We start from the raw sequence: 27,118 nt of genomic DNA on the forward strand, positions 1-27,118 counted from the left end.
CACCAAAGTTTTAACTTCACAGCATAACCAACTAGGAATTGAGAAAAGAATCAATCACCAATTACTTCTTTTTCCTCATTATAATTCTTGTACAATACATAGGGAGGATGATCTAACAAAGCAACACTTGCAACACCTTGCGCTATCGACATGACAGAAACCAATGGTGTAAAATCCCAACTACATGAAGATGAAAATTTGAAGGGAGCCAAATAAAATAAATAGGCCCTATCACTTAAAACCTATAAACCTCAACAAAACACAACACATCTGTGCAAAAGAATCTCAAAATTTCAACTGAACCCATCCCAGGAATTTTCCAATCACACGCTATGTCAATCAGTGTCAACCCTGCTTTCGCCAGCCCTAGCATCGTGTTGTTAGGTGCCAATCTTGCCTTTTCGGGATGTTTCAGCTTGCAGTAGGAACAAATTTTACAACTGTTGACTGTGGATATAATTCTCAACTTATTTAGAGCCACTTATAACAAACCAGCAAGCAATGCTCCAGGATCTGATGATGGTGGTGGTGGACTTGTTGGCTGAGGCTGTGAAGGTACAGGTGGTGCAGCCGCGTGAGGAGCTATAGGGATACTAACCAGTTGTTCCTTAATGAACTCCTTCAACCTAGATATAGTCAGAAGAGAAAAAATAGGTGATTTATTAAGTCAGTAATGAACACAGAGGAGCATATTAGAAAGCACGTTAAGCCCATACTCGAATGTCAGTGTAGGATCTCCAGAAGCTAGGGTCATACGCAGTTGAGTTCTATCAGCTGGATCTGTTTCTATTCTTACCTGAATATCACAACTAAAGATGTTAGACAACTTTCTAGAGAATTGTTCTATTTCAAACTAAATGACAAATCATAAAGATGACTGGTATGTTTGGCACGAGGGAAAATTCTTTTACACAGAAAATGTTCTCTTGTAAACTAAGAAAATATTGTTCCAAAAACAACAATTTCCATCTTCTCATACGAAGCAGCGACAACCTCTGACAACTTAATGTAAGTTATTTTTGGACAAACTGCTCAACTTAATCAAAGTAGAACTGCTATAAACTTTCGACACTTTGTCTTATTATATTCTACAAACCAATAAAATTTACGGTATTTTAGAGCATTAAGGCAGCAGGTACCACAAGATCAGTAGCTTACCAAACACAACATGGCTCGTGTACTCTCTGAATAGAAAGTTGTGCTAGCAACCAAATTATTTGGATTTGGATCCTGAATAGGAAATCAAGAAATGAAATCTAATGAGGAAATATGAAGGTCAAAATCCAGAAGATAACAAGACAAAATAGACGAAAGGTCTGAAACTCACCAGTCCTGGAGACACAACCAACTGGAAACTGTTGAACAAGTTCGCCATTTCAAAAAGTGGCATTGGTCTTACACCTCTAACCTGATCAAATTAGAAATATAAGTTTGAGGCCGTGTTTCTGATATCGATATGCGCATTTAAGGTTGAGATGACAATCTAGGTATTCATTCATGATTTATGATGTAGTTAATTATACACAATTAAGACTTAAGAGCATATTTTCATATGCAAGTATACTGGTAAAGTTCAACAAAGAAAATGGACAGACCACTTCTTGAAGCTTCAATGGCGGCCCAGATAGTGATCTCCATTGTGGGAAAAATTCTTCTGCAGAAACTGATATAGGCTGAAAAAACTTATTCAACACAGCAGGGAGGCGAAGTTTAACATCAACCTGTAAAATGCACAACAAAGTCAAAAAACATACAAAAACTGACAGACCATTAAACTCCAAACTGAACCCCCGACCACCACCCAGGAGAGAGGTTTTTTCACTTTGTTTCATAGGTGGCTTGAACCCCCAACCTCACGATTGAAGGTGGTGGATCCTTACCACTAGGCTATGACTCCTCTATCTCAAACCAAACTAAAACAAACTTCATAAGGAATCCGTACCAAATGAGTTCCAAACTTGTATGAGAAGTCAAGAACAGCAACATCCCTACTTGGACGTAGGTTAACAATTTCAAGCGGACATTGAACCTGCAGAAATTCGTTTAGTTGAAGATCAGAAGATGATACAACAATCAAATAAGTTAAGACTAGTAAAATCAATTATCTGACCTGCGCACGTGGAGGAATAGTCTCAGGTACTAATGACAGTTCCGTCCTCAAATGAGATGGAGACAAGATTATAGCCTGCACTGAAGCAAGTGGAGATGTATTCTTATTTCCCAAGAACAGGACAAGTCGTCCATGATGTGCCCGCCACTCTGCTTTTGTGCCAATCTGGAATTATGCCAACAAAAAGAACTAAGTGCATTGAAGTCCCATCACATGATAATTGAAACAATAACTCTGGAATGCTCATCTACCTGAATGTATGGATCCTCATATAGTACACCGCTATCGTTAAAACACAAGGCATGGAACCTTTCTGCAATGCTTCCTATTGGCTACAACCAGGAAAGGTAAGACTGTCAAAATAATTTTACTTCTGAAAAGGCGAATTCACCATAATAAAAATCCCAAGTGTAGAGAAAACCTCTGTTGGAAATTGCTTTAAGTTACTGCACTAGTTTTTAGCAAAATAAGTTATTTAGATTAAGATGAATTTGAATTTTAAATATTTGTTAATTTGTTTAGTTGTTGAGATAATATTTTAAATTATGCAGTTTTTTATGTTTTGTTGGCTATTTAAAGCCACTTAATGCTTAATAAAATTATTGAAAGCTGTTGAAAGTTTATTGAAAGCTGTTGAAAGATTTCAATCCATTGAGAGCCATTTTAACCCCTTTTTCGCTGCCACATCTTTTTAAAAAAAAACCAACAGTGGTATCAAGAGCCTCATTGATCTTACGGGATCTGTGTGTTCTTCCAAAGCGCTAACATACCATTTTTAACCCGCAAGGGCTATCTTTTTAACCCGTAAGGGCTGCCTTTTTAACTCGTAAGGGCTCCATTTTAACCCATCAGGGCTACCTTTTTTAACCCGTGCTTATTTTCAAAGCATAGGGCTATTTTAAGCCAAAAAGATGTCAAGCAGCAGTCTCTCTTTGAATGTCCCAAAAATTTTCACAGACAAAAATGATCAAATTTGTTCATATCTTGAAACTTATGCTTTATGTGATGTTTTGATGAATGAAAAATCCTAACAATATTTTGCAAAGTCTATGAAAGTATTTTCAAACAACACAAGATTGTTAGTATTTTCAAAAAACACAAGATCGTTGATGGTTTTTCAGCAAAGAATCAAAAGAAGAAAAAGAAAAAAGAGAAAGATGAACATCAAAACGATGTGCAAGTTCAAAAAAAATTGAAAAATTCAGCATTCACTGCCAGAGCAAAAATTGAGGAGGAGCAGTTTTAAATCACAGTAACTAAAGCAAAGGAGGAGTGTTGGAAATTGCTTTAAGTTACTGCACTAGTTTTTAGCAAAATAAGTTATTTAGATTAAGATGAATTTGAATTTTAAATATTTGTTAATTTGTTTAGTTGTTGAGATAATTTAGGTTGTTTTAAATTTTAAATTATGCAGTTTTTTATGATTTGTTGGCTATTTAAAACCACTTAATGCTTAATAAAATTATTGAAAGTTGTTGAAAGCTATTGAAAGATTTCAATCCATTGAGAGCCATTTTAACCCCCTTTTCACTGCCCCATCTTTTTTTAAAAAAAACCAACAACCTCCCTTAATTGCAAAGGCGACAATGTTATATGATTTTCAAATGAAAGTGTTTCCACTGGCAAATAGCAATGGAAAAGTGATACTAGATAAACACTTCCAAAGCTTATCCCAGCAACTTTCAGAAAATTAACTACAGAAATCAGTTGCTACTTTCAAAAAATAGGAAAGAGATGATGAATTGAGAGACCTGAATTAGATAAAAGAATCAAATGAACCAGAAACTGAAAAAGAAATGACAGCATCTTCCTATCACTAAATTAGGAGTTATAACATGAAAGCAAGTGGGTAAAGCATATCAACAATCATTAAAGAAAGCAGTACCTGGACTGTGTTCATCTGTTCTTCAATAGGTGCAAGTGCTAGTGCCTCCTCCGCGATTGCAGCACCTTTAACACCAGCACCCAAATTATGGTCAGATTGGTAGTCAGCAGGCTGAGGGCCCTCAATTGCCAGAGGGCTTAAGAGGTCACCCAGGACATCAGGCGAAGGGGGTTGAGGATCCACAACGGTCAAAGATCCATTTGACTGAGTCTCCCTTTGATCCACTGAATCACAATCCTGTCCACAAAAAAATTGTTGATTACCATCTAATACTGAAAACATACACATTAAATCCTCAATGTTTTCTTAAATGGTCAGAGAGACAAATTACCACATTGCTCATGGTTGGAACTTTTACTGGACCTAGATGGCTGACTGGTGGAGTTCCATTAGCAGGGTGTTGGTCTGTCACCACTAAAGCATTAGAATTTTGCTGTTGTGCGCGCAACTTGATTGCACTTTGGTCAGCGGTATCAGCCTCAGTATCCTCAGCTTTTTTTATCAGTGACGACTACATCGTAAAGAGAATATCGTGGCTTAACAACAAAGATTGAAAATGATGATAAAATAAAAGGACAAAGCATTCTGCACAGTTGAAGATTACAGTATATGATACAAAAGGAGGACTGTCATTGAACCAATACATCAATTATGTAGAATACTGCAGAGATAAACGATCAAAGTCGAGAAGTCCTGCATGCATACCTGTCGCTCAGGGAACTTTGGCATTTCAGCTAGGATGTCCATTAAATCTGCACCTTTCTTACTCAACTCAATGTATTCCACAGCCCGTTGCTGAATCTCTACATCGATGCAGCCTTCATATCTGGGATATTATGCAGCTCTAGCAATTATTGCAATACCTTCGGATGTATCCGCAGAAGAAAAACGGCCTTACAGGATGTACAGAAATTACAACGCCATAAAATAATTACTATCTTACTTCCTGAATATTGCCCAAATCTGATTCTGTAGCTCCGGATCTGGAGGTTGTGTGTGCATCAAGATTTTGGCATATGTTGACAGAAGAATAGGAATTGTTGAAGTCCTGAATAGCATAGCTTGTGTAAGATAGCATACAGGAGAATAAAGTACAATGAGATAAAACACTGACTGTCCTTACGTAACAGTAGGGAGCTTCTCATGGATGATGCTAAAGATTTCCTTCGGACTACATCCAGGCCTTCTAGCCAGAAGATGGCTGTATTCTCCAAGGATATATGCACTGACCTACTCCATCAGATAGCATAATTTAAATTTTCAATTAGCTTTCCTAATAATTTTTTTTCTTTTTTCAAACTGACACAAAAGGACAGCAGATGCATCAAAATTCAAAACAAAAATCACGTGGAAGATTATTTAGCTCTTGTGCTTATCTCTGGCTGTGAGGCAGCTAAACATTAGAACTGGAAGAGCAAATGAAATAGCATAAAAGTTCTTATTAAAAGACACACAATCTAGCTTGAAGATAAATTAGGACTTCCAGGTCAGGTAGAGGCAATGGAAGCCTTTCTACATAAATGATCTAAATTGAGTTTCAAATGACTTGGAACAGTAGGCCTCCCTCCATTTAAAAAGAAAACGGTAGGCCTCCCTGTAAAATGGAGGCATCAACAAGTCTCAAAGTGTTGACAACATGCCTTAAATTGTGATCCTTGAGACTGAAAGCCCGTTCTTGGTATACGGGCATGATTAAATCAATATGTGAGCTATTTCTATCTGACAAACAGCTCAAGCCAACATCTCTTCCATATTTGTGTCGGAGGTGGCTGCTCAATCTTCTCCTTGGCAATTGCCAGTCAGATATCCACGACTTGATTTTCCCTTCTCATGTACACGTCTTTAATGGATTGTCAATCTCCAAGAAGAATCTTCTAATTTAGTTTATATGCCAATAACAACTAAGGAATGCCACAGAGAGATTAAGACCTCAATGTTATGTAACTATTGAATGTCAAAGTGACTTAAGTATGCAGCAATAATCAGCCACCAATAAATTTAGCATGATAAGTATGCAGAGATAATCCGTTACGGTTCACAACATTTGCACGCGTGCACACAGATTATTAATATTAAAAGAGAACATGCGCACCTTCACCATTGTTTCATGAATGGCAAGCTTATCAAGATATTCTCTGGCTTTCAAAGCTGCATAAGGCTGAGGAAGGGATTGAATGTATTACATGAGCTCCATTGAAAAAGAAACCAAAATCAACTAGCATATAGAGACAGCAGCTATAATTACCTGTAGATCTTCGTTGTTTGTAACAAATTGCACAACACGGAACCAAATGTCATCACTGACGAAATCACCAGCCTTGTCAATTAATTGAAGAACGACATCTACATACCTGCATACCAAACCACGAAACACACTCTTAGCTGTTATCACAATGTAGATCTGTAAAGCAAGATTTAGACAGTTTCAGCAAGATTCATCCAATTCAGAGTGGTTGATAGCTATTAAAAGCACTAGATTTGGAGTTAGAAATATGTATGCACAAAGAAGCAACATGTCTGTGTATGGTAGATTTCTCATGATGGCCACCGCAGAGAACTTCGAGAAGACAAGAATGTAATTTCCACAACTTCAAAAGCAGGAGATGAAACTTAAGACCTTAGTAAATATGGAAATATCCTTTATTCAGCATAGTCAGCATACATGTGCAAAGGACTTTTTTGCTTTGAAAAAAAAAATAAATATGCAAAGTTTTTAAACTCCAAAAGACAACCATATATTGCTAACTAGTTCAACAAAAGTGAAGTTTCATTATGCCATATCTATTTCATACAACGACAAACCAGGAGCAAATTTCAAAAGTGAAGTTTCATTATGTCCATATCTATTTCATACCACGACAAATCAGGAGAAAATTTCTCTGCAAGAATTGCAATTTTGAGCGACAGTTCTTCACGCATCGCAAACTCTGCTGTACTAAGATACTGACAAAAACAAAAGATCAGTGGCATACTTTTTTTTCCCCGCAATAATAACAATAGAAGTTGTTCTATAGTGCAAAATTAAATAACGATGAAAAGAAACAATCCTGATACCTGTAACAGTTCTTCCACTATGTCTTTTGCATTTGAAACATCACACATTCCATATAGTAAATCAAGGGCACGTCTTCTTATACTGTTTGAAGTGCTTAATTGTCAGTAAAGAAAGCAATTTGAATATTTAAAAGTTGAACTAGTAAAGGCTAAACTTAAAATAGACAGAACACAAGCGACCACTACCGACATTTTTCCATCATTTCACCAGAAGAGAGAAAGATCACCAAATAAAACAGCAGAAACATTGAATGTACAGCTGTAATCTCACTAAATTGATAAGCAGAGCTCTCTCTTTAAGGATTAACCATGCACATGTCACAATCAGAAAGTGTTTGGGCAGAAAAAATCAAGATTTTCTAACTTAATTGCTCCAGCAACACATTTTACTTATTGTACTTCTGCTGAAAAACAAAAGCACGCAATTGATGATTAGGAAAACACAAAGACTCCAAATCAACCTGATATCAGGATCCTTAAGTGAGGTAATAATCTGTGCTTGATGTCTTTTAATGATGTCCTGTACATCTGTGACCATCAACATCCGAGTCATATTCTCCTGCATGCGAAACATAGATGAGGAAATCAGACTGTGGTAACTGGTACATGCTGGGAAACTGAATGTGTTTTGCAAGTTCCAACAGTATGCGAGAAGATTAGCATAAGCAGGACCTACAAGTCAGAAAGTGCGGCTGCTGTATAGAAGACCTCTTACATGCACAAAAGAAGATATACCATAGATAGTAGTTTGTATGCTGCTACAACTTACCAAACCAAGATAGCGAATATTCGGCTCACGTACAGCAATGAATTTCCCAAGCAATGCAACACACTGAGACATCATCTCTTTTTCGGCATCAAGATGCATGACCTGCAGCAAATCAATGGGAAGTCAATACGTATCCAAGAAAGCAAGGGATAACTTAAAACAGCAATCAGGCTTTGAAAAAATTTAGATAATACAAGAAGTCCATCTGCATATGGAGAGCACAAAGGTGAACTGTTTTCAATTTCCTTGAAGAAGATGCAACGAAAATGTGATAAAAGGAAATGTTATGAGAGAAGTAACAACAACCACAACAACAACAACAAATTCAGTATAATCCCACATGTGGGGTCCTTGTGACCTTATCCAAAAAAAAAGGGTAATCCCACAGGTGGGAGTCTGAGGAAGGTAGATTGTACGCAGATCTTACTCCTACCTTGAGAAGGTAGAGAGGTTGTTTCAGATAGACCCTCGACTAAAAGAGAGAAGTAAGAAAATTAGAAAGAATGCGCGAATTATACAAAAATCTTGTCAGGAAGCAATAACACTGCAATTTGTCAGGAAACTGGAAGAAAAACGAGATGTATAAGTTTGAACTCAACATAATCACAAACATCCAAGGAAAGGCTATGAGACGCACCACATAGGTTTTGATTAACAAATCACCATGCTTCTACACAGGAATATCATTACTTATAACTAATAAGGAACCAACTTACTCAAATGTAAGATGCTATTGCTATCAGCAATTCATAAGCACACAAATTTATAGCAAAGGATAATGGTTGATAAATTTAGAAACTTACAAGAGCAAGCGCTTCAAAGAGGACAGCATGTGATGCATTGTTCTTGTTCACATTTTTTACCACATCTGTTCCCATCAATATCCGTTGCAAAACCTGATTGATCATAATGAAATCCAGAACATCTTTGAATTTACTACTGATTCTTTTACACAAGTCAAGCTGACTAGAAAAAGGGGATATGCTCTCGGTTAAAGAAGAATATTCCTGTTCAGTAGGTGAGCATACCTCAAACAATGATCTTCTAGTATCTGGATCCTCAATAGTAGGAAAATACTGAAGAGCCCTCATAGTCTTTACCTGAATCAACATTATCAAAATTGAGACCATGCTTAAGCGAATATGTTTGAATCCCCCGTACTAGCTTTCACATTGATGCATCAAATTCGAGATCCTATCCATGCATCAAATTACAAATTCACGCATTTGATGTGCATAGATTGATGAGTCATGAGATTGCACAGCATATCTTTTTTTAAAGGTCAAAAGACAAAATATTCCATTTCTTTTCTGCAACAAGTAATGGCTACCGCAGATTACACAGGAAAAGTAAATAAACCTGAAGCCAGGGAGATGGGATCCCATAGTAGGTATATTCTTGTGGTATATCTTGGTTCCTCGAAAGCCTTTCCAATACTCTAACACATTTGGGAAGACAACTCCAATACTCTTCATGGTTATTTGACACTAATGCAACTAGAAGGCTCATGGAAGATGTCACGACACCTAAATCCCGTTCATCTAGCAGTTGTGCCATCCGATCTGACCTGGATTATAAGGAGAACTCCATTTGCTGGAATACATATGAAATCAGTTAATAAACCATCCACCTAAGTAACTACACTTACCAGCTATCTACATTCATGACATCAGGATTTTTCCTAAAAAGACGTAGGAGACATAGTGCAGCCTTCTTCCTCACCAATGGCCTGCAACTACTTGATATCTGACTCAACAAAAAGGAAAAAAGAGAAGAAAAGAAAGCCCACGTCAGTCATAGATTTGGGATACTGGATGGCTACAGCAAGTATTGACTTACAAGTAACTTTTGAACATCAGGAGCTAGAGATTCTGCAAATTCCCTTCCCCCAATATTTCCAACCTGCACAGATATATCAAACAGTTGAAACTTGTAACAAACTAACAAAGAACAACTGCTTCTAGGAAGAGAGAAGAAAAGATCTGAAACTCGTACCAATGTCAACGCAAGACACTGGAAAGTTTCATTGCGTCCGACTATATCATTGCGTACTGTGTTGATTGCTAATCTCAAAAAATCATGATTCTCATTGAGCAAACATGATGTCACTATATATCCAACCTGCGAAATACCAAAGCAATCAGTCAAAGCTTTACGCCATTAAATTACATTTAAAAAAAAAGAAGAAGAAGAAGAAGGTGCAGCACCAGGAAGAATAGCATATGCTCTCTTACCTATCAATATGGATGCATGGAAATTACCAAGTAAAAATAAGACATTTAAAACCATAATCGTCTCCAACTTAATCAATGTAAATCCAAGACAACAATGGTTTTATGAGAAAATATTGACCTCTAGAAGGATAAGAATCATTATGAATAAACCAAACAGATAGTGTGTTTCATTCAGCATGGGTATCACCAAAATGCTAGCATAAAAAGCAAGATGTACCACAACTACTTGTGTTTTCATACATTTTCAATATACTAGTCATATTTATCAAGTCAATAAAAAAGATGAAAGACTTTATCTCACATAAACCAATTTTGACGAGTTATCCATCTCTAGAAATGGAAAAAAAGGGGAAAATGAGGTACCTGCTTCTCGGGATACTTTGGAGCAGAAATCAGAGATACAGCTTCCATGTGACCAAAGTCCACATCATAACCAAGCATATGAATATACAGCATTTTCCAGACATATTTCTTCTTTTCATATGGTGTCAAACCCTGCATAACACAATACAATTTCAATATTCATGGGCAATGTCTATGTTAATTTAACATACGATGAGGGAGGTCAATGATTGATGTATTTGGGAAAAAAGAAGATGAAAAACAAAAATTTAAAAAGCAAACTTGGGAGAGCAGTGAGCAAATAGGGTAAGGCCTGCTCCCAGATGACAAAGCATAGCTTGCAGGACTTATGTTTTTTCTGATCAGGTAAACAATTTCATTAATCACAAGGCCAAAATCAGCCGTATACAAGAAGTATAACAAAGAGCAAAGAACCTACAACACGACATGGTTCTCTACAAAAGACACCCAATCATCAGGACTTATGGACTTAAGGTTTACCTGAATAAAAGTCGGCAAAAAAAAAAAAGAGAAGGGGGATAAAAAAAAAACAAGCAAAAAATATAACGGGATAGATGGATAAAGAGAAAAAGAAGCTATAATAGCCTCCCTATTACAAAAAATAACATTTTATGCCTAAGTTAACAGCACACCTATTTCTGCAATATTTCTCACATTCATTTTTTCCTAGGCAGGCATCCATTTTGACATTATACACAATGAAATTGAATGTTACACTAGATGCAGTAGATGAGTTAATCATTATAAATCTGTTAATGCTTTAGCCTTGCTTAAATTGAGCAGCTCTTGAAAGAGCACCAAGTGCCTATAGCTCATACTGCGTCTAAACTACTAAGGGGTCATTTGATTTGAGAAGAAAAGTTATGCTGGTTTGTTCAGTTATCTTAGTATTATTTCTAATTGATTATGTGGTTTTTTGTATTAAAAATAACACGCATTACATAATTTCTAAGAAGTTGTTTGTTTACATAAAGAACCCTCCACCTTCTTTAACATAAGAAGGTTTGAGGGGCCTCATGGCTAATTATTGTCATTTTCATTGTTTTATTCCGGGATAACTAATCATGATACTAGTATTCCACCCTTCTGATAGTGAGCAAGTTAGTGAACAAACATCATATGGCATATATAAAGGAAAGACACATCACAGGTTCAGCACGATAGCCAGTAAGTAAGTGGATTCCAGGTTGAGAGGAGATGTTCCTGGAGTTATGTGCAAGCTAAACACAGAAAACGCATATGACCATTTAAACTAGGACTTCCTACTTAGCATACTTAGACAAAATTTGGTTATATGTGGTTGAAATGAATTGGACTATGCACTCAAATTGTCCGGTTCTCAATCCTAGTGAAAAGGAGAACCTGTGGGTTTTTTTCCATCAGAAAGTGATTCAGAAAGGGACTCAGACAGGGTGATCCTCTATCGCCCTTCCACTTCATTAAAGGCATGGAAGGTTTTACCAGGATAATGAGGATTGCAATTCAAAACAAGTGGTTAAAAGGCTTCAAAATTGGTAACGGGGTGTATAGGAGAGGAGTTGGTAATCTGTCACCTACTTTATGTAGATGATACAGTCATTTTCGATCATATTTCAAAGTCATCAACTCTTTAGCAGAACATAAAGAGTATTATAGTAATAGGCCAGCTAAACTTCCTTGAGGGAGCTGACACAAGGAAGAGTGTATAAGAGTGTAAGAGTGTATAAGAGTGTATTAACTTGGGGCTAAACTTCCTTGAGGGAGCTGACACAAACTTGCGACAAATGTAATATCACATACATAAAACAGATACTAGTGTTAGATTGGCTATTGGCATAGACAAAAGCTACTCCCTTCAACACTCTAGGCATGAGTTGCACTAGCACAACTGCCGCTAAGTGCTTTTTCACACGCCTAATTTTGGTTTACACTATCAATAAGTCATGGTCAATTTCTTTTTTGATAACCAAGTTGTTTGAGCCAGCTTGTGCGTACATCGATTAATATCATTAGATACTTGTCAACTCCCACCAGCAACAAGTACCAACAAGTACCAAGTACCTAGTACCCGGTAACTCTATCCACCAAGGTTACGACAAACGAGAAGAAATCACATTCTGTCGTCGGCTGGATTTGAACCTGACACCTCATAGTTCTCAACCCACTCCATTGGTCACTAGGTCACACTTGGATGCAGTAATTCATTGTCATTGAATGCATCAAGTTAATGATGAAAGGAAAACCCCTTGTTTAACATGTCCCCTCCAGTATCTAATAGACCTTGAAACTGCTATATTTCCTTATTAACCAGAACTTCACATTGTTTACCTAAAAAGTACTCCTTTTGTGCCAATTTATATGAAATTCTTCCCTTTTCTGGAAGTCCAAAATGTATGACATTGTAATTTTCTTATTGTTAATTTGACAGTCATTTTCTATACAAATTTCAAATTTTTGAAGAAACCAAATACATTGAACTATTCAATACATTGTTAATATTCCATTATATTATCACTAAAAATATGTATAAGCCATCTGAATATCTTAAACTCTGTATTCAGGTAGACACAACTAAGAGTATAACATAACTTTTTTTTGTTTTTATAAAAAAAGTGGGGTATCGGAAGGAGAAACCGGGGAGGGGATTACAAGATGGAGAATTGAAACCTCATCAACAAGTGCAACATCTTGTTAGTTGATGGCTGCCCAGCAGCTTATAAGTTACTCGCTGCACAGCAACTTGTAAATTGCTGGCTGCTCAGCAACTTATAAGTTAAAGGCTTCTAATTAATTTCTTTCCTTTGTCTTCTATGGTCTTTCACTTAATCTACTTCAATTTATCTCCAAAACTTCACAAATTTACATATAGCTATAGTATTTTTCGTATAGTTTCTAGAAACTTCAAATTTAGATTAATCTACTTCAATTTAGCTCCAAAACTACAGCTATAGTATTTTTCGTATAGATTTTGAATATCTACAACAACAACAACGACGTCAACATACACAGTGCATTCTCGTATAGTTTTCGAATATCTAAATATTAAATTGATCTACTTCAATTTAGCTCCAAAAATTAGTCAAATCAACTATCGTAAAACAAAACATAACAAGTAAAAATGAACGTAACTGAGTAATATACAACTATAGTATTTTTCGTATAGTTTTGAAATACTTAAAATTTAGATTAATCTACTTCAATTTAGCTCCAAAACTTAGACAAATTCATATACAACTATAGTATTTCTCGTATACTTTTCGAATATCAAAATATTAAATTAATGTACTTCAATTTAACTTCAAAACTTAGACAAATTTATATACAACTATGATAATTTAGATTAATCTACTTCAATTTAGCTCCAAAACTTAGACAAATTTATATACAGCTATAGTAATTTAGACTAATCTACTTCAGTTTAGCTCCAAAACTTAGAAATATTTATATACAGCTACAACATTTTTCGTATAGTTTTCAAATACTTAAAATTTAGATTAATCTACTTCAATTTAGCGCCAAAGCTTAGACAATTTCATATACACTTATAGCATTTTTCGTATAGTTTTCAAATATCTAAGTCTTAAATTAATCTACTTCAATTTAGCTCCAAAACTTAGACAAATTTATATAAAGCTAAAGAATTTTCCGTATAGTTTTCAAATACTTAAAATTTAGATTAATCTACTTCAATTTAGCTCCAAAACTTAGACAATTTCATATACAGCTATAGCATTTTTCGTATAGTCTTCGAATATATAAATCTTAAATTAATCTACTTCAATTTAGCTCCAAAACTTAGACAATTTCATATACAGCTATAGCATTTTTCGTATAGTTTTCGAATATCTAAATCTTAAATTAATCTACTTCAATTTATCTCCAAAACTTAGACAAATTTATATAAAGCTATAGCATTTTCCGTATAGTTTTCAAATACTTAAAATTTAGATTAATCTACTTCAATTTAGCTCCAAAACTTTGACAAATTCATACACAACTATAGCATTTCTCGTATACTTTTCGAATATCAAAATATTAAATTAATCTACTGCAATTTAGCTCCAAAACTTAGACAAATTTATATAAAGCTATAGTATTTTCCGTATAGTTTTCAAATACTTAAAATTTAGATTAATGTACTTCAATTTGGCTCCAAAACTTAGACAAATTTATATACAACTATTGTAATTTAGATTAATCTACTTCAATTTAGCTCCAAAACTTAGACAAATTCATATAAAGCTATGGCATTTTCCGTCTAGTTTTCGCATATCAAAATATTAAATTAATCTACTTCAATTTAACTCCAAAACTTAGATAAATTTATATACAGCTATAGCATTTTTCGTATAGTTTTCGAATATCAAAATATTAAATTAATCTACTTCAATTTAGCTCCAAAACTTAGACAAATTAGATTAATCTACTTCGATTTAGCTCCAAAACTTAGACAAATTAGATTAATCTACTTCTATTTAGCTCCAAAACTTAGACAAATTTATATACAGCTACAGCATTTTTCGTGTAGTTTTTGAATATTTAAATATTAAATTAATCTACTTCAATTTAGCTTCAGAACTTAGACAAATTTATAATTTAGAGTAATCTACTTCAATTTAGCTCCAAAACTTAGGCAAATTAGATTAATAAACTTATAGAAATTTATATACAGCTATTTTATTTTTGGTATAGTTTTTGAATATCTAAATGGAGTTTTCGAACATCAAAATATTAAATTAATCTACTTCAATTTAGCTCAAAAAATTAGTCAAATCAACTCTGATAAAACAAAACATAACAAGTAAAAAATGAATGTAATTGAGTAATATACAGCTACGAACCTTTTCGTTCTTAAATCGAGTACGAATATTACCAAGCTCTTTATCAACACGAAGACGTTCCTGTTCTTTATTCTGGCAATTACGAACATCGCTTATAAACACCGACAATCCTCTCATCCCTGATAACGCCATCAATCAATCACCCTTCAGATCTCACCAACGATGATCGGACGGTTCAAATTTGCGAAGGGAAATGGGAAATAGAGAAATGTATAGATATAGGGAGGATGTGTGTGTATGTGTATGTATAGGTAGAGAGAGAAAGTGGTCTGATCTAGAGAGAGAAAGTGGACTGTAACAGAAAGAAAATTTGGAAAAAAAGTAAAAAAAAATTAAACCGTCGTATAGATGGGACGGAGAAGACGACTTTTTGAAGTTTTATTTAGTTTGATTTTGAATTTTTGAACATAAGCATGAAATGAAAAAAAAAAAAAAAAGGGAAAAATTGAAGACTAGTTACAAATAAATGAAGGTTTTTTTATAAAATGAAAAATAAAAAGAAATTATCGATGCAAGGTCATGATTTCAAATCGTGAAAATAATCTCGGATAAAAACATAAAATAAAGGTTGATTCTTTTCCGAATTCTGCGCATAGCAGAATTTTTTGGCAAATTGCCTTCTCTTTTGTATAAATAACATAAATACCAACCCAATTATACTATCTCCTACTTTTTTAATTACTTTACTCTCTCCCCCTATTAATATACATAGCATAGCCGACATATACATAATATTCTGTGTATAGGTTGGAATTTTTGTTATATATTTAGGGAGTTGGAAATTTTTTGTAATATTGAAAACATAAATTGTGTATTTGTGTAATTTTTAGTTTTTTTAATTAAAGGATAGTATTTTCGAAATGTCAAAAAGATAAAGTATTTTAATTAGAGGATAGTATTTTACTCTTAAAGCCATTTTTAAAATAAGTTATTTTCGAAATATCAAAAAAATCATACACTTTCTCTGTACGTTAGAGAGGATATACCACACATCTCAGCTTATCGAGGACGTGATTTTAAGAATAATGAGTGTGGAAGTTGCGGATAAGAGTAAAATGTTAGTAGGTAGTCGAGCATTGTTTTAATATTAACCTATACTTACAGTCTTTAGCTTGCATAGACGTGTGTGAAGGTCAAGAATAAGGGTGAAAGATTAATACGTAGTCGAGTGTTGTTCTGGTACTAGCTTCTTCTTGTAGTCTTTAGTTTGGCGGTTGCCTAGAGCACCTTGTCTATCATAATATCATTTAGTCATGTAGTCTTTGGCTTTTGACACGTGGTATCATTTGATGTTAACTATGTTTAAGTGGTTGCATTTGGTTATGGATGTTACTATGTTGTTTACTATCGTAGTAATTAATTAAAATTTAAATATCGGTTAACTAAAATTTATAAGAGCTAAAGTCATAACAGATGATTTTTACAATTTTTTTTTTTGTTGTTAAAAAAAGATGATTTCTACGGTCATAATAATATACTTGGTGTATTTTGTAATCGAAATTTGAAAAGAGTAGAGAATACAAAAATCTTGCTTCTATCTTGTGAAAGTAAATAACTATTTTCAAAACCTTAGACTCGAATAATGCAGATCAAAACAATTAATAAAAAATATACAAAAATAAAAAAGACATAGCAAATTAAAAAAAAAAAAACATAACATAGTATTTAAATAATAAAAAGGAATAGTAATAATTAAATAGTGCAATAATCGAAACACCAAAAATATGAAGAAAGCTTGTTTGTTGATATATAAGGGACTCAAATAGCTAAAGGGATTTCATAATTATGTTTTCATTAGGTAGATGATCATCATTAAAGTTGAAAGACTTAAATCATTACATAATTTTAATCACTTCTTCCTCCATGTGAACTACATTCTTTGGGGTGTATTTACAAAAATAATTCAATTATAAGGATTAAAAATTATGTTTGACCTATCTCAAAAATAAAAATGACTTCATTCAAGAAAGCCGAAAGTTTTTTCATACGATTTACAAAAATAGCCTGAAAAATTAGTGATTGTGAACTTCTGATCCCGCTTGTCAAATGGACAAAACTTATCCCTAAATAAGTTTCAACTATTCACCATAAGAAATTTGACGGGTGGGTGGGCCCGGGGCCCGATGGCGAATGTGGGCAAAAATCGACAGGCGACCCCCCAAGGGGCTATGGAGGAGCAGATGTGGGTGGTCCGGTGGGTCAACCTGGATCATTTGGGTGGTCAGATGGGTGAAACAGAGCGAACTAATCATTTTTGGGCCGTTTCAGTGACAGCTAGCCCACGACTCGATAGAAACAAACAGGGATCAAAGGTTCAAGATCACCCATTTCCAATGTCATTCGCGGTTCAAGATCACTCATTTCCAGTGTCATTTGGTGTAACCATGGTGGTTCAAAGTTATGGAAAAAGGACAACCCGATGCACTAAAGCTTCCGCTATGCGCAAGATCCAAGAAAGGGCCCCACCACAATGGTGTACTGTACGCAGTCTTACCTTGCATTTCTGCCCGAGACTGTTTCCAAAACTTGAACCCGTGACCTCCTGATCACGTAGCAACAACTTTACCAGCTACTCCGACGCTCCCCTTCTTCAAAGTTATGAAAGCAACTCCAAATTGGCAATGCTAATAGCTAAACAAGCCAAGATACTACTAACATCAATTCACACATAAATAGACCATAACACAATATCTTACTCTTATGGCATTAGGCATTTGCTTAGCCATCTAAGCAAAAATGCAGTTTTACCAATTCATCAAAGAATGTTAAAGATAACTCCTTGACATCACCAATCAAACAAGAGAAATGGCTAACATTAGCGCGCGCTATGTTGCTTAAGTGTTCAAAAATGTTCGGGTACATGTCGGATCTTCCAAGAGTAGTAGCATATTTCTAGAGGATCCGCCACAAGTGCGGCAGTATTTTTAGAAAGTCCGAATTACGTGTGTGGGGGGGGGGGGGGGGTGGGGTGTCTAATGAGCTACTCCTATTTTCTAATTGAATGCTCCTATAAGATTGAACAGCATTGGAGTTCTTATTCATGCCAACACATTTCTTATTGCACACCACTGAGCTTAGCCCATTCCACAAACTGCATACCACCATAAATATTGTTAGCAAATCGTACACCCACGGTGAAGGCCAGGGCGACAGGGGGGACGCGTTTTGCCACGGGCGACGCTTCAACTAAGCGCTCTAATCCGTTTATAATTTGGTATCGAGTATTCGAAGAGACTGCCAGAAAGAATCCTGAATGAAAATGGAAGAAGGAAACAAGTCAAGTCAAGCAAAAAGTAGAGAAAGGCTACAATACATGCAGACTTGACAGCAGAAAACACTTCGCAATAATTGTAATGATTTGATATCAGTCAAATCTCCATCAGCACAGAGGTTATCATATAAAGAACCCAACTAATGAACAACACAACAACAACAACGACAACATACCCGGTATGTTCCCACAAAGTGGGGTATGGGTGGGTAAGTGTACGCAGTCCATCCCACTACCTCAGAGGTGAGATAGAGAGGTTGTTTCCGATAGACCCCCGGCTCAAAACTAATGAATAGCACAACATACAATGTAACTCTCTCCTCATAATGTTCTTGTGACAGCATTATGCCATCTTTACTTCTTTATAATTTCAAATCCCAATATTACGTTTATTTCACCTAGATTTCTCATATTACAGTTAGAAGAGACGAAAATAGTTCTTTTATATGGCCAACTCGGCCTTGTTTACGAATGAAATACACTTACCTTGTCAAAACAAAGAGACAAAAATAGTGTTGTTCTCTGCACAATATATTAAATTGGATCAAATATAAGCATGTCACCGGCATATTAGCATGTAATCATTGTTTAGCACTTTAGTTGAATAAATACATTTTTTTACTCAATTGAAGAAAAACCGTTTCTCGTTAAGACTAGATCAACTTTTTTTACACTTCTATTCTTAAATATCTTTTGAAATACGAGGGGTATTATTGGCAAAATGATAGTTGTATGTCAAACGAACTTTGGCAAATGAGTTTCCATGTGCAAAGGAACTTAAACAAGTATCTTGAACAACATGACCACATATATGCAATTAGTATATAAATGAGAATTGTAAGATGATAGAAGAAATGGGAAAATCCTTCGATCAGTAATCATGAAGAGATAGAGCGCTAAACAGAAATAGCGAGGGTCCTAGAAATTCCCTATTCTATATAGGAACAGTGAATTCCAGCTTATCTTCTATGCATATACGGTTACACACAGAACATTTTCAATCTGGAGTTTTCCCTTTGCATTATAAATATTTAGCAAATATATTCAAAGACGCAATCTAAAAGCAGTTGAACATACCCCAGAGTGCAGCACTTTTTATTAAAGGAGGGACAGGTATGTCCTCTTCTGACTTCTTGATGCTCCTGTTAGACACATAAAGAATATCAGATGTCAACATATTATGAGAATGAACAGCACACCGTTTAGCTGAATAGACGGGCAGCTGATTTCATGGCGATCAGAAACAGAAACTACGCATCATAATGGAAGTACAGAAGATAGAATTTATGACATCAGAGTGAATAAAGATGTACACATTCTAATAGCTACATTTTGAGAAGTTGTGCACACACAAGCTACAGGTTTACGATATTCCATATTTGTTGGAAAATAGCATGATATCTTGACAGAGAGTACACAAAGTTCCGATAATATCTGTTAGAATATAAGTCGGAATAGGAATAATATATAAAATCCTACTTGGAAAAGGATTGTAATATAGTGTCGATAAATAAGGTTTCAACGTAATAATGTAGATACAAAGATTCAATAATATTTTTCTCCTTTATTTCTCACAATATCCATGTTAAGAAGAATATGAAAGAAATCAAATGCAGATACCATTGCATGTAGAGAGTACACAAAGTTCCAACAATTGTAGATTGAATATCGGGCTGGCCGAAAGTTGGTGTGCGTTGACAGTTCAAGTGAACTAGTGTGTGGAGAGTGTTTCGAAAACATACCTCTTAGCAGTCATTATCAAATTTGCGATGCCCTGGCCAATGAGGCCGCACCCAAATCCAACTGAGCCATACAAAAATCCCTAGCAGTCATGAAAGCGAAATAGGTTATAAAGCTAAAAAGTAACTGCTTCAAGAACGACAGAATTACTCAATACACGGGCAACCACCAAAAAAATAACCGATTATTCACATGGAAACAAGATCTCTTATCCAAGATCTATCACCTTTATACACTGGAAATACCAAAATCATCTAAAAGATAGCAAAGAAGCTCAACTTCTTATATTTATACCTTGTAGAAATACGTCGAAATACGCTGCTGCAATGTAAATTTACACCCTGGCCTCTCAGCTTCGAAAACACTGCAGAAAAATGGATATTCAGAAATAAGAACCAGAAACACTGCTATTATCTTCTGTCATAGCATCATGAGGATAGACCATGAAACCTAACCAACAAAAAAACAAAGGATGCACTGATCGTGTTACTCCCAGTTTTCACGTAGAACCTCGCACCCTTCTGGAAGCATTAAATCATCTGTCTTAAGCTAACCGAACAAGAGAACTTTCAAAAATCAAAGTGCTAGCATGCAGTTAATGCAGCCAACACTTTTTAAGAAGAACACCATAATACCCATACCTAGGTCCATTTCTACAAGAAGCTCGGCAACTTTCATAACATGTTTTGAACCTAAAATGGTGAAGCTTGCCATGGTAATCTTAACGGTCAGCAGAAGTAACTATACTCAAAAGAAGGATTAAGTCTCTGAAGGTCAACAACATACATATTCTTAAAAGATGAAGAAAAAGAAGAGATATTGGCCTTTGACCAAGGCTGTCCATGCAAATAAAATATATGGGCTAGTGCGACAGTATTTAAACCCCCAAAGGTTAATTGTTTAGGCACATAAAATAGCTAAACATTCTCAAAATTTCTGATAGAAGTATGAAGAAACTTGTGTAAGAATATAGTTTAGTTTTTTCAGAAACTATCTCGGAAGGGTATAGTCTTAGACTCTTAGTCGATGCTTATTCACCGATGATGACTGAGTATCTGGATCACAACTTCCTGATTTCACCATTTAGTCAACTAGAGTGAAAGTTTAATATCCACGCATGTTGTGTAGTTTGTTTCTGCTACGTTAAAATTCTTCAATCTTGTCACAGCTTGCGATTTGGATCTACTAAAGAAGAGGCTGCCAATTCTATTACAAGTTATCCAAATCAATCACCACTCATCACCTTTAAACGAACAAAATCCAACCGAAGAATCTCAAACCGGTTTTAATTTTTGCAATAATAGGTAGTTGAATCAACATCAAAACCTTCTTCATCTGATCCCCTAATAACCACGGTGTCAGAATCCAAGAGTGAGAAATTATTTCAACCTTTTACTCTGTGTTGAGATCTTATGTCTCAAACCTCTGCTGACTCGATGCTACAAAGAGGTAAGGATATGCTTTCCTGATAAGTCTCCGTAGAGGCATTTATTTCTATGCTGCATAGATCCAATTGTATGTTTCTCTTCACTCTCAATTTGAATATTCCAATGGCAAAATGCATTCAGACACAGAGATATATACATTTTACATTTGACTGGTAGATTAAGATAACTTTTATGATCATAGTGATCGTCCATTTCATCTCTTTACGATCATATTGATCGTCCATTTCATCTCACTTAAAAGTTTGTCCAGTAGTTTGTAAAAGTTGTTTTCCCATTTGAACCTATGTGTGACAGACAAAAATAACTCCAGATAACTAACAGAATATGGATAATTTTTGTGTTATGACTAAGGTGCAACTGCATGAGCGGAGAGTTTTCAGCTAAGACGAAGTGAAACAATTTCATGAACATAGAATTACTTTCTGTATCTAGCTTACTGAACTATCTCTCAGAAGAACGTGACAGTTGTTACTATGATGCCATTAGTGTAGGAACTAGATGTTGTGTGACATCCTCAAAATCATGAGAACAGAAAGTACAAAGGTTGGAGTTGTACATGACTTGGACGACAAAGAAAGCAGAGGGTCCTGTACAAATGAAGGTGCACAAATAAATCAGTCACCTGCTGGGAAGAGCTCCACAAGCATGTCGAAAGCGTCCAAAAGTGCTGTTTGAAACAGACTGCTTGCCTATTCGCACATAAGGGGCCAACATGCCTACCAGTGCGATGTCAACAACAATTCCAACTAGAAGATCAGCCGCGTACAACTCAAATTCTGCCCAGAAATCCTTTCCCCTTTTCTGAACCTCTGCAAATGTTGCACAACACGAGTCGATGACAATCTGCAATACATCAGATTACGTATGAACTGCCAGTCTTATCATGTTTAAACACTTGAACAATCAAGCTTGTTAGCTACCAGTTCTTTAACTGCTATACAAAGTTATCCGTCGGTTAAACTACTTATTAATCCATTTTCCACAACCCACAATAGCAAGTTACAACCAATATATTTCCTTGAATATCTGTAAGCATGTGTCGTTTGGCTCCTCCTTTTTCATTTTCTATTGATTCTTTTCCGTTTTTGATTGTTTGTGACTCACGGATTATCGTCCATAGAGGACTAACAGTTACACAAACTTGTCTTCTTCTTTTTTTTTCTTTCAAAAGTTGCTTCAAATGGCCAAATGACAGTCCCCACAGCTTCGTAAAAGAGAGTAACCTATTCCATAGTCACTTACTACAAGCTTCGTACTTGAGTCATGCACACCTCACGTCACAGTGGCTACTTAGTAAGTTAGTATCCAATATGATACAAATGCAAATCAAACACATTTCACAACCATTACTATTAAAGAATGAAATATTTGTCGCATGTTCCTTTTCTTCATTAATTTTATAACCGTGGTGTCTAGGCTATCTTCCATGCAGTATTTGTGGCATATTTGTCGATCGATAATACCAATCATCCAACTCCTTATGATATTACTGATCAGCCATAACAAAGTACACGCATCACTACCTCCCAATATTTATTTATTTTTGACAAGTAAAAGAAAACATAGCTCCCAGATTATCAAACTAACCTCTGTTCCGACTTTAAACAAAAACGACGGATCAGCAAGCATTCGATTTCTCAGCATTGAGCAATGTCTCACCAAAAATCCCAGCAGCCAAGCTGAACCCTGGACGTCAAATACCAATTCAAAAATTCAACCAGTACATCTACACACAGCGTATCAAATAAAACTGAACACTTTGCATCGAAGTTAGTACATTAGTATGATCGTGCCATTATTTTATTTTTTCTTTATTTATTAACTAATAATCTTATTTTATCCTTTACTCTACATTTTTATAATAGCTCTTCCTGTATCCTACTTTTTTTTTATGGAGTTTGTCCTTCAAATTGCTGAGGTGTGGCATCAGGTAATGATGAAAAAAAATACAGAGATCCAACTATAAAATTCATCAAAACAATACAGTACAATACAATATATTATAAAATGATATGTAGCAACCATCCAAACAAAATACATCAAAATTAGTACTCCTTCTGTTTCAATTTGATTGTCTAATTTTACTTGACACAAAGTTTTAAGAAAGTAAATAAGACTACTGAATCTTGTTGTCTTAAACTAAAGATATGCATAAGCCAGTTAGGGCGCGGGTTCATCCAAAAATATTACACGGTTTATACATGATCAAAATCATTTTTTAATGTATATATAGTAGATATTGAACCCCACTTTCTTCATATTTTGAATCTCTTTAGTGAAAACCTTTGGCTCCGCCACTAGTGTAATGTACCAAAATGTCCTTTAATCTTATCATCTTAAACATGTCACTTGGAAAGTTGAAACTAAAAAGCTGCTAAAACAGGAAAGAGACATCCTTTTTGAAATGAACCCAAAAGGAAAATAAAACAAACAAATAGAAACGGAGTAGAGTACACTTATTTTCACCTGCATATCCAATTAACGACTAAGAATACAGTGCAATACAACACAACATGAAACAATACGTAACAACCATCCAAACAAAATACATTAAAATTAGTATTCCCTCCATTTCAATTTATTTGTTTGTCTTTAGTTTAATACCAATAGTCTAATTTACTTTCTTAAACTCCGTGCCGAAGTCACAACCAGACAAACAAATACGCCCTCCGTCCATCTTTACTTGTCCACTTTTGACTTGGCACACAGGTTAAGAAACAGTAAATGATAAGGGTAAGTTTATCATAAATCACCTTCTGAATATAATTACTTCAACACTTTGAAAAATATATTAGGTAATGACGGTAATTAATAATTAAGGATCAAATCGGTAGAAATGAGATATTATCCCTTGGTTTTTCAAATCAGACATGTATCGCTGAACATCCATTTCTAGTATAATGGACAAGTAGCACCCAAGAGTGTGGCGTAGTAGTTCAATGAAGTTACGTTGAACAATTGATTCTGCATGTGTGGCGGTGAGATAGTTGGATTGAGCACGAGAAACTTACGGAGTTAGGAAGCCAAGAAGAACACAGTCCTAGTGTTCGTTTCAAATTGTTTACAACCAAAAGCATTCACAACTTGTTACTTTTACGGCTTATTGCAAATCCCCCCATTTACTTTCTTGCATTTCCGGCTACTTCAACAAGTTTGATTTATGAGTTCGACCTATTCCCTGTGGGATCGACCCCAACTTCATGAGGTCTCACGTTCAATTCACAAAAGAGACAAACACTAGGTGATTTCTTCCCATCTGTTACATACCTGTTGCTGGTGGGAGCTGGCAGATATCTTGTATAATTAGTCAAGATGCACGCAAGCTGGACTAGACACTACGGTTAACAAAAAAAAATGGAAAGAGACGATTTTTTTTTAAACGGACTAAAAACGAAAATAAGACAAACAAATCGAATCTCTTTAGTAAAAACTCTGGTTCCGCCACTAGTGCAATGTATTAAAATGTTATTTAATCTTATCGTCTTAAACATGCAGCAACAACAAAAATAATATACCCAGTGTATTCCCACAAAGTGGGGTCTAAGGAGGGTAAAGTGAATACAAACCATACTACAACCTCAGATGAAGTACCGGGGTTGTTTCCGATAGACCACCGACTAAGGACAGATAACAGTATAACAAACACAGAATGTAAAAGCACACAACAAAGTGGGATAACACACTGCTGCTAGCTAATGCAGGAAACAAAGACAACCACAAGATAATACTATAAACTATCTAAAGAGTTTCTAAAAATGGAAACAAGACATTCTTTCCAAAAACGAACTAAAACGGAAAATAAGACAAACGTTATTTTCACCTGCATATCCAAATAACGAGTCAATATCAATCTCCTCAACCCATTAGTCTTAGCAGCTTCCAACATATCATTAGGCAAATCCACACCTAACTTTTCAGCCTCTTTAACCACTTCATCATACTTCACTACTGCTCCAAACTCTTCCTCATCACCATCAGAATTATCATCACCACCACCACCACCACCACCACCACCGCCGCCGCCGTGATCACCGCCGTTACCTCCTTTGCCGTTATCTGTATGAATAATGGATTCTTGTCCAGTACATTTGATTGTTCTGAAAGTCCTATGAGGAGTACTGTTCGCGAAAATTAATGAGGTTTTTGACAGGTTTAAGGATTTGTTTGGATTGGATACATTTGGAGAAATCGAAAGATTAGATATGTTGGAAAGTGATGGTTGAAGTTGAAGCAGCAGTGCCATTGTAACATGAAATGACCAAAGCTCACTTACTGAATTTTTATACTGAGTACGAGGTACCAACAACGTACGAGAAAACAAACACAGATTCCGATAATTTGAAGAAAATTTTCGATATAAATCCGGAATTTCAATATTTTGTATAATTATTGAAGTTATGATTTGAATTTGTCGAGATATATATTAGTTCCGATACATTCAACGAAAATATATTTTTTCCTTTATAAAGATACATAATTAAGGTTCTATATATTTTTTCGATTTTGGATCTATCTAGATAGATAATACAATAAAGATACATTTTTTTTTTGTAAAGATACATAATTAGCTTCTGATATATTTTTTTAGATTGTGGGTCTGTTGATACATCCAACAAAAATACATTTTTCCTTTGTAAAGATACATAATTATCTTTTGATGCAGTTTTTTATTATTTTGATTCATCGAGATACATAATTTATGCAATGAAATACATTTTTTTCTTTGTAAAGATATATAATTAGCTCTTGATATAGTTTTTTCGATTTTGAATCTATTGAGATACATAATTAGCTCCTGATACATTTAATGAAGATTAATAATTAGTTGAAATTTTTGGAATTACTTTGTAAGAGTGATGATTTGTGTAAATATGGTAAGTTAAGGTGTATGTTTATGTTATTTTTCTAGAAAGAAAAAAAGATAGCTCGGTGCAAGAAGTAAGAGAGATATTCCTATTCCCTAGTTCAAATTTACTTTTCATATTTTGACTTGACATACCTAAAACGATGATTATCATTTTAACCGTGTTAATTGATGTTTAGTATTAATAGATATTGAAAAATAATGTGGAGAATAAATGGTTAATGGTACGTGCGAAACAAGGAAAAGAAATTTGTCTTTTCTTGATTTGTCAAATATGACAAACAAAAATAGAAATCAAATTAAAAAAATACTTAAAAGAACATTCCAATGCATTAAAACTTCCGCTATGCGCAGGATTCAAGAAAGAACCCCATCACAAGGTATTGTTTCCAAGGTTTAAACTCGTGACCTCCAGTTCATATAACAACAACTTTACCGGTTACTCTAAGGCACCCCTTCTAATTAAAAAAGATACTTAGTCACAAGTAAAATCGTACGAGGAGCAACATACACAATAAAATCCTAATTGGGGTTGAGATATCTACACGTGCATTCTTAAA

The 27,118-nt window shown here is 35.0% G+C and overlaps 2 protein-coding genes across 2 annotated transcripts; both read right to left on the reverse strand.

Moving 5' to 3' along the window:
- Nucleotides 1-38: 38 nt before the first annotated feature.
- LOC107856413 (AP-2 complex subunit alpha-1) lies at nucleotides 39-15,667 on the reverse strand. The gene is made up of 27 exons (XM_016701429.2): nucleotides 15,236-15,667; nucleotides 10,416-10,547; nucleotides 9,814-9,939; nucleotides 9,658-9,720; nucleotides 9,467-9,564; nucleotides 9,178-9,385; nucleotides 8,847-8,918; nucleotides 8,622-8,714; nucleotides 7,819-7,920; nucleotides 7,511-7,608; nucleotides 7,050-7,131; nucleotides 6,850-6,938; nucleotides 6,241-6,346; nucleotides 6,088-6,153; nucleotides 5,119-5,225; nucleotides 4,939-5,043; nucleotides 4,701-4,821; nucleotides 4,327-4,506; nucleotides 3,996-4,232; nucleotides 2,362-2,442; nucleotides 2,111-2,275; nucleotides 1,943-2,029; nucleotides 1,596-1,721; nucleotides 1,328-1,408; nucleotides 1,159-1,230; nucleotides 717-796; nucleotides 39-626 (listed from the first exon to the last, which is right to left on the reverse strand). Exons 1-27 carry the CDS (start codon nucleotides 15,365-15,367, stop codon nucleotides 482-484), a joined length of 3,054 nt encoding a protein of 1,017 aa, XP_016556915.1. The 5' UTR covers nucleotides 15,368-15,667; the 3' UTR covers nucleotides 39-481.
- A 2,241-nt stretch (nucleotides 15,668-17,908) lies between these two features.
- LOC107856415 (protein RETICULATA-RELATED 1, chloroplastic) lies at nucleotides 17,909-26,078 on the reverse strand. Its single transcript, XM_016701433.2, has 7 exons — nucleotides 25,515-26,078; nucleotides 23,282-23,380; nucleotides 22,317-22,537; nucleotides 20,541-20,610; nucleotides 20,249-20,328; nucleotides 19,584-19,648; nucleotides 17,909-18,484 (listed from the first exon to the last, which is right to left on the reverse strand). The coding sequence occupies exons 1-7, from the start codon at nucleotides 25,935-25,937 to the stop codon at nucleotides 18,291-18,293; spliced, it is 1,152 nt and encodes a 383-aa protein (XP_016556919.2). The 5' UTR covers nucleotides 25,938-26,078; the 3' UTR covers nucleotides 17,909-18,290.
- Nucleotides 26,079-27,118: the final 1,040 nt, after the last annotated feature.

The sequence above is a fragment of the Capsicum annuum genome, chromosome 11, assembly GCF_002878395.1.
Source record: "Capsicum annuum cultivar UCD-10X-F1 chromosome 11, UCD10Xv1.1, whole genome shotgun sequence".
Classification (NCBI taxonomy): Eukaryota; Viridiplantae; Streptophyta; class Magnoliopsida; order Solanales; family Solanaceae; genus Capsicum; species Capsicum annuum.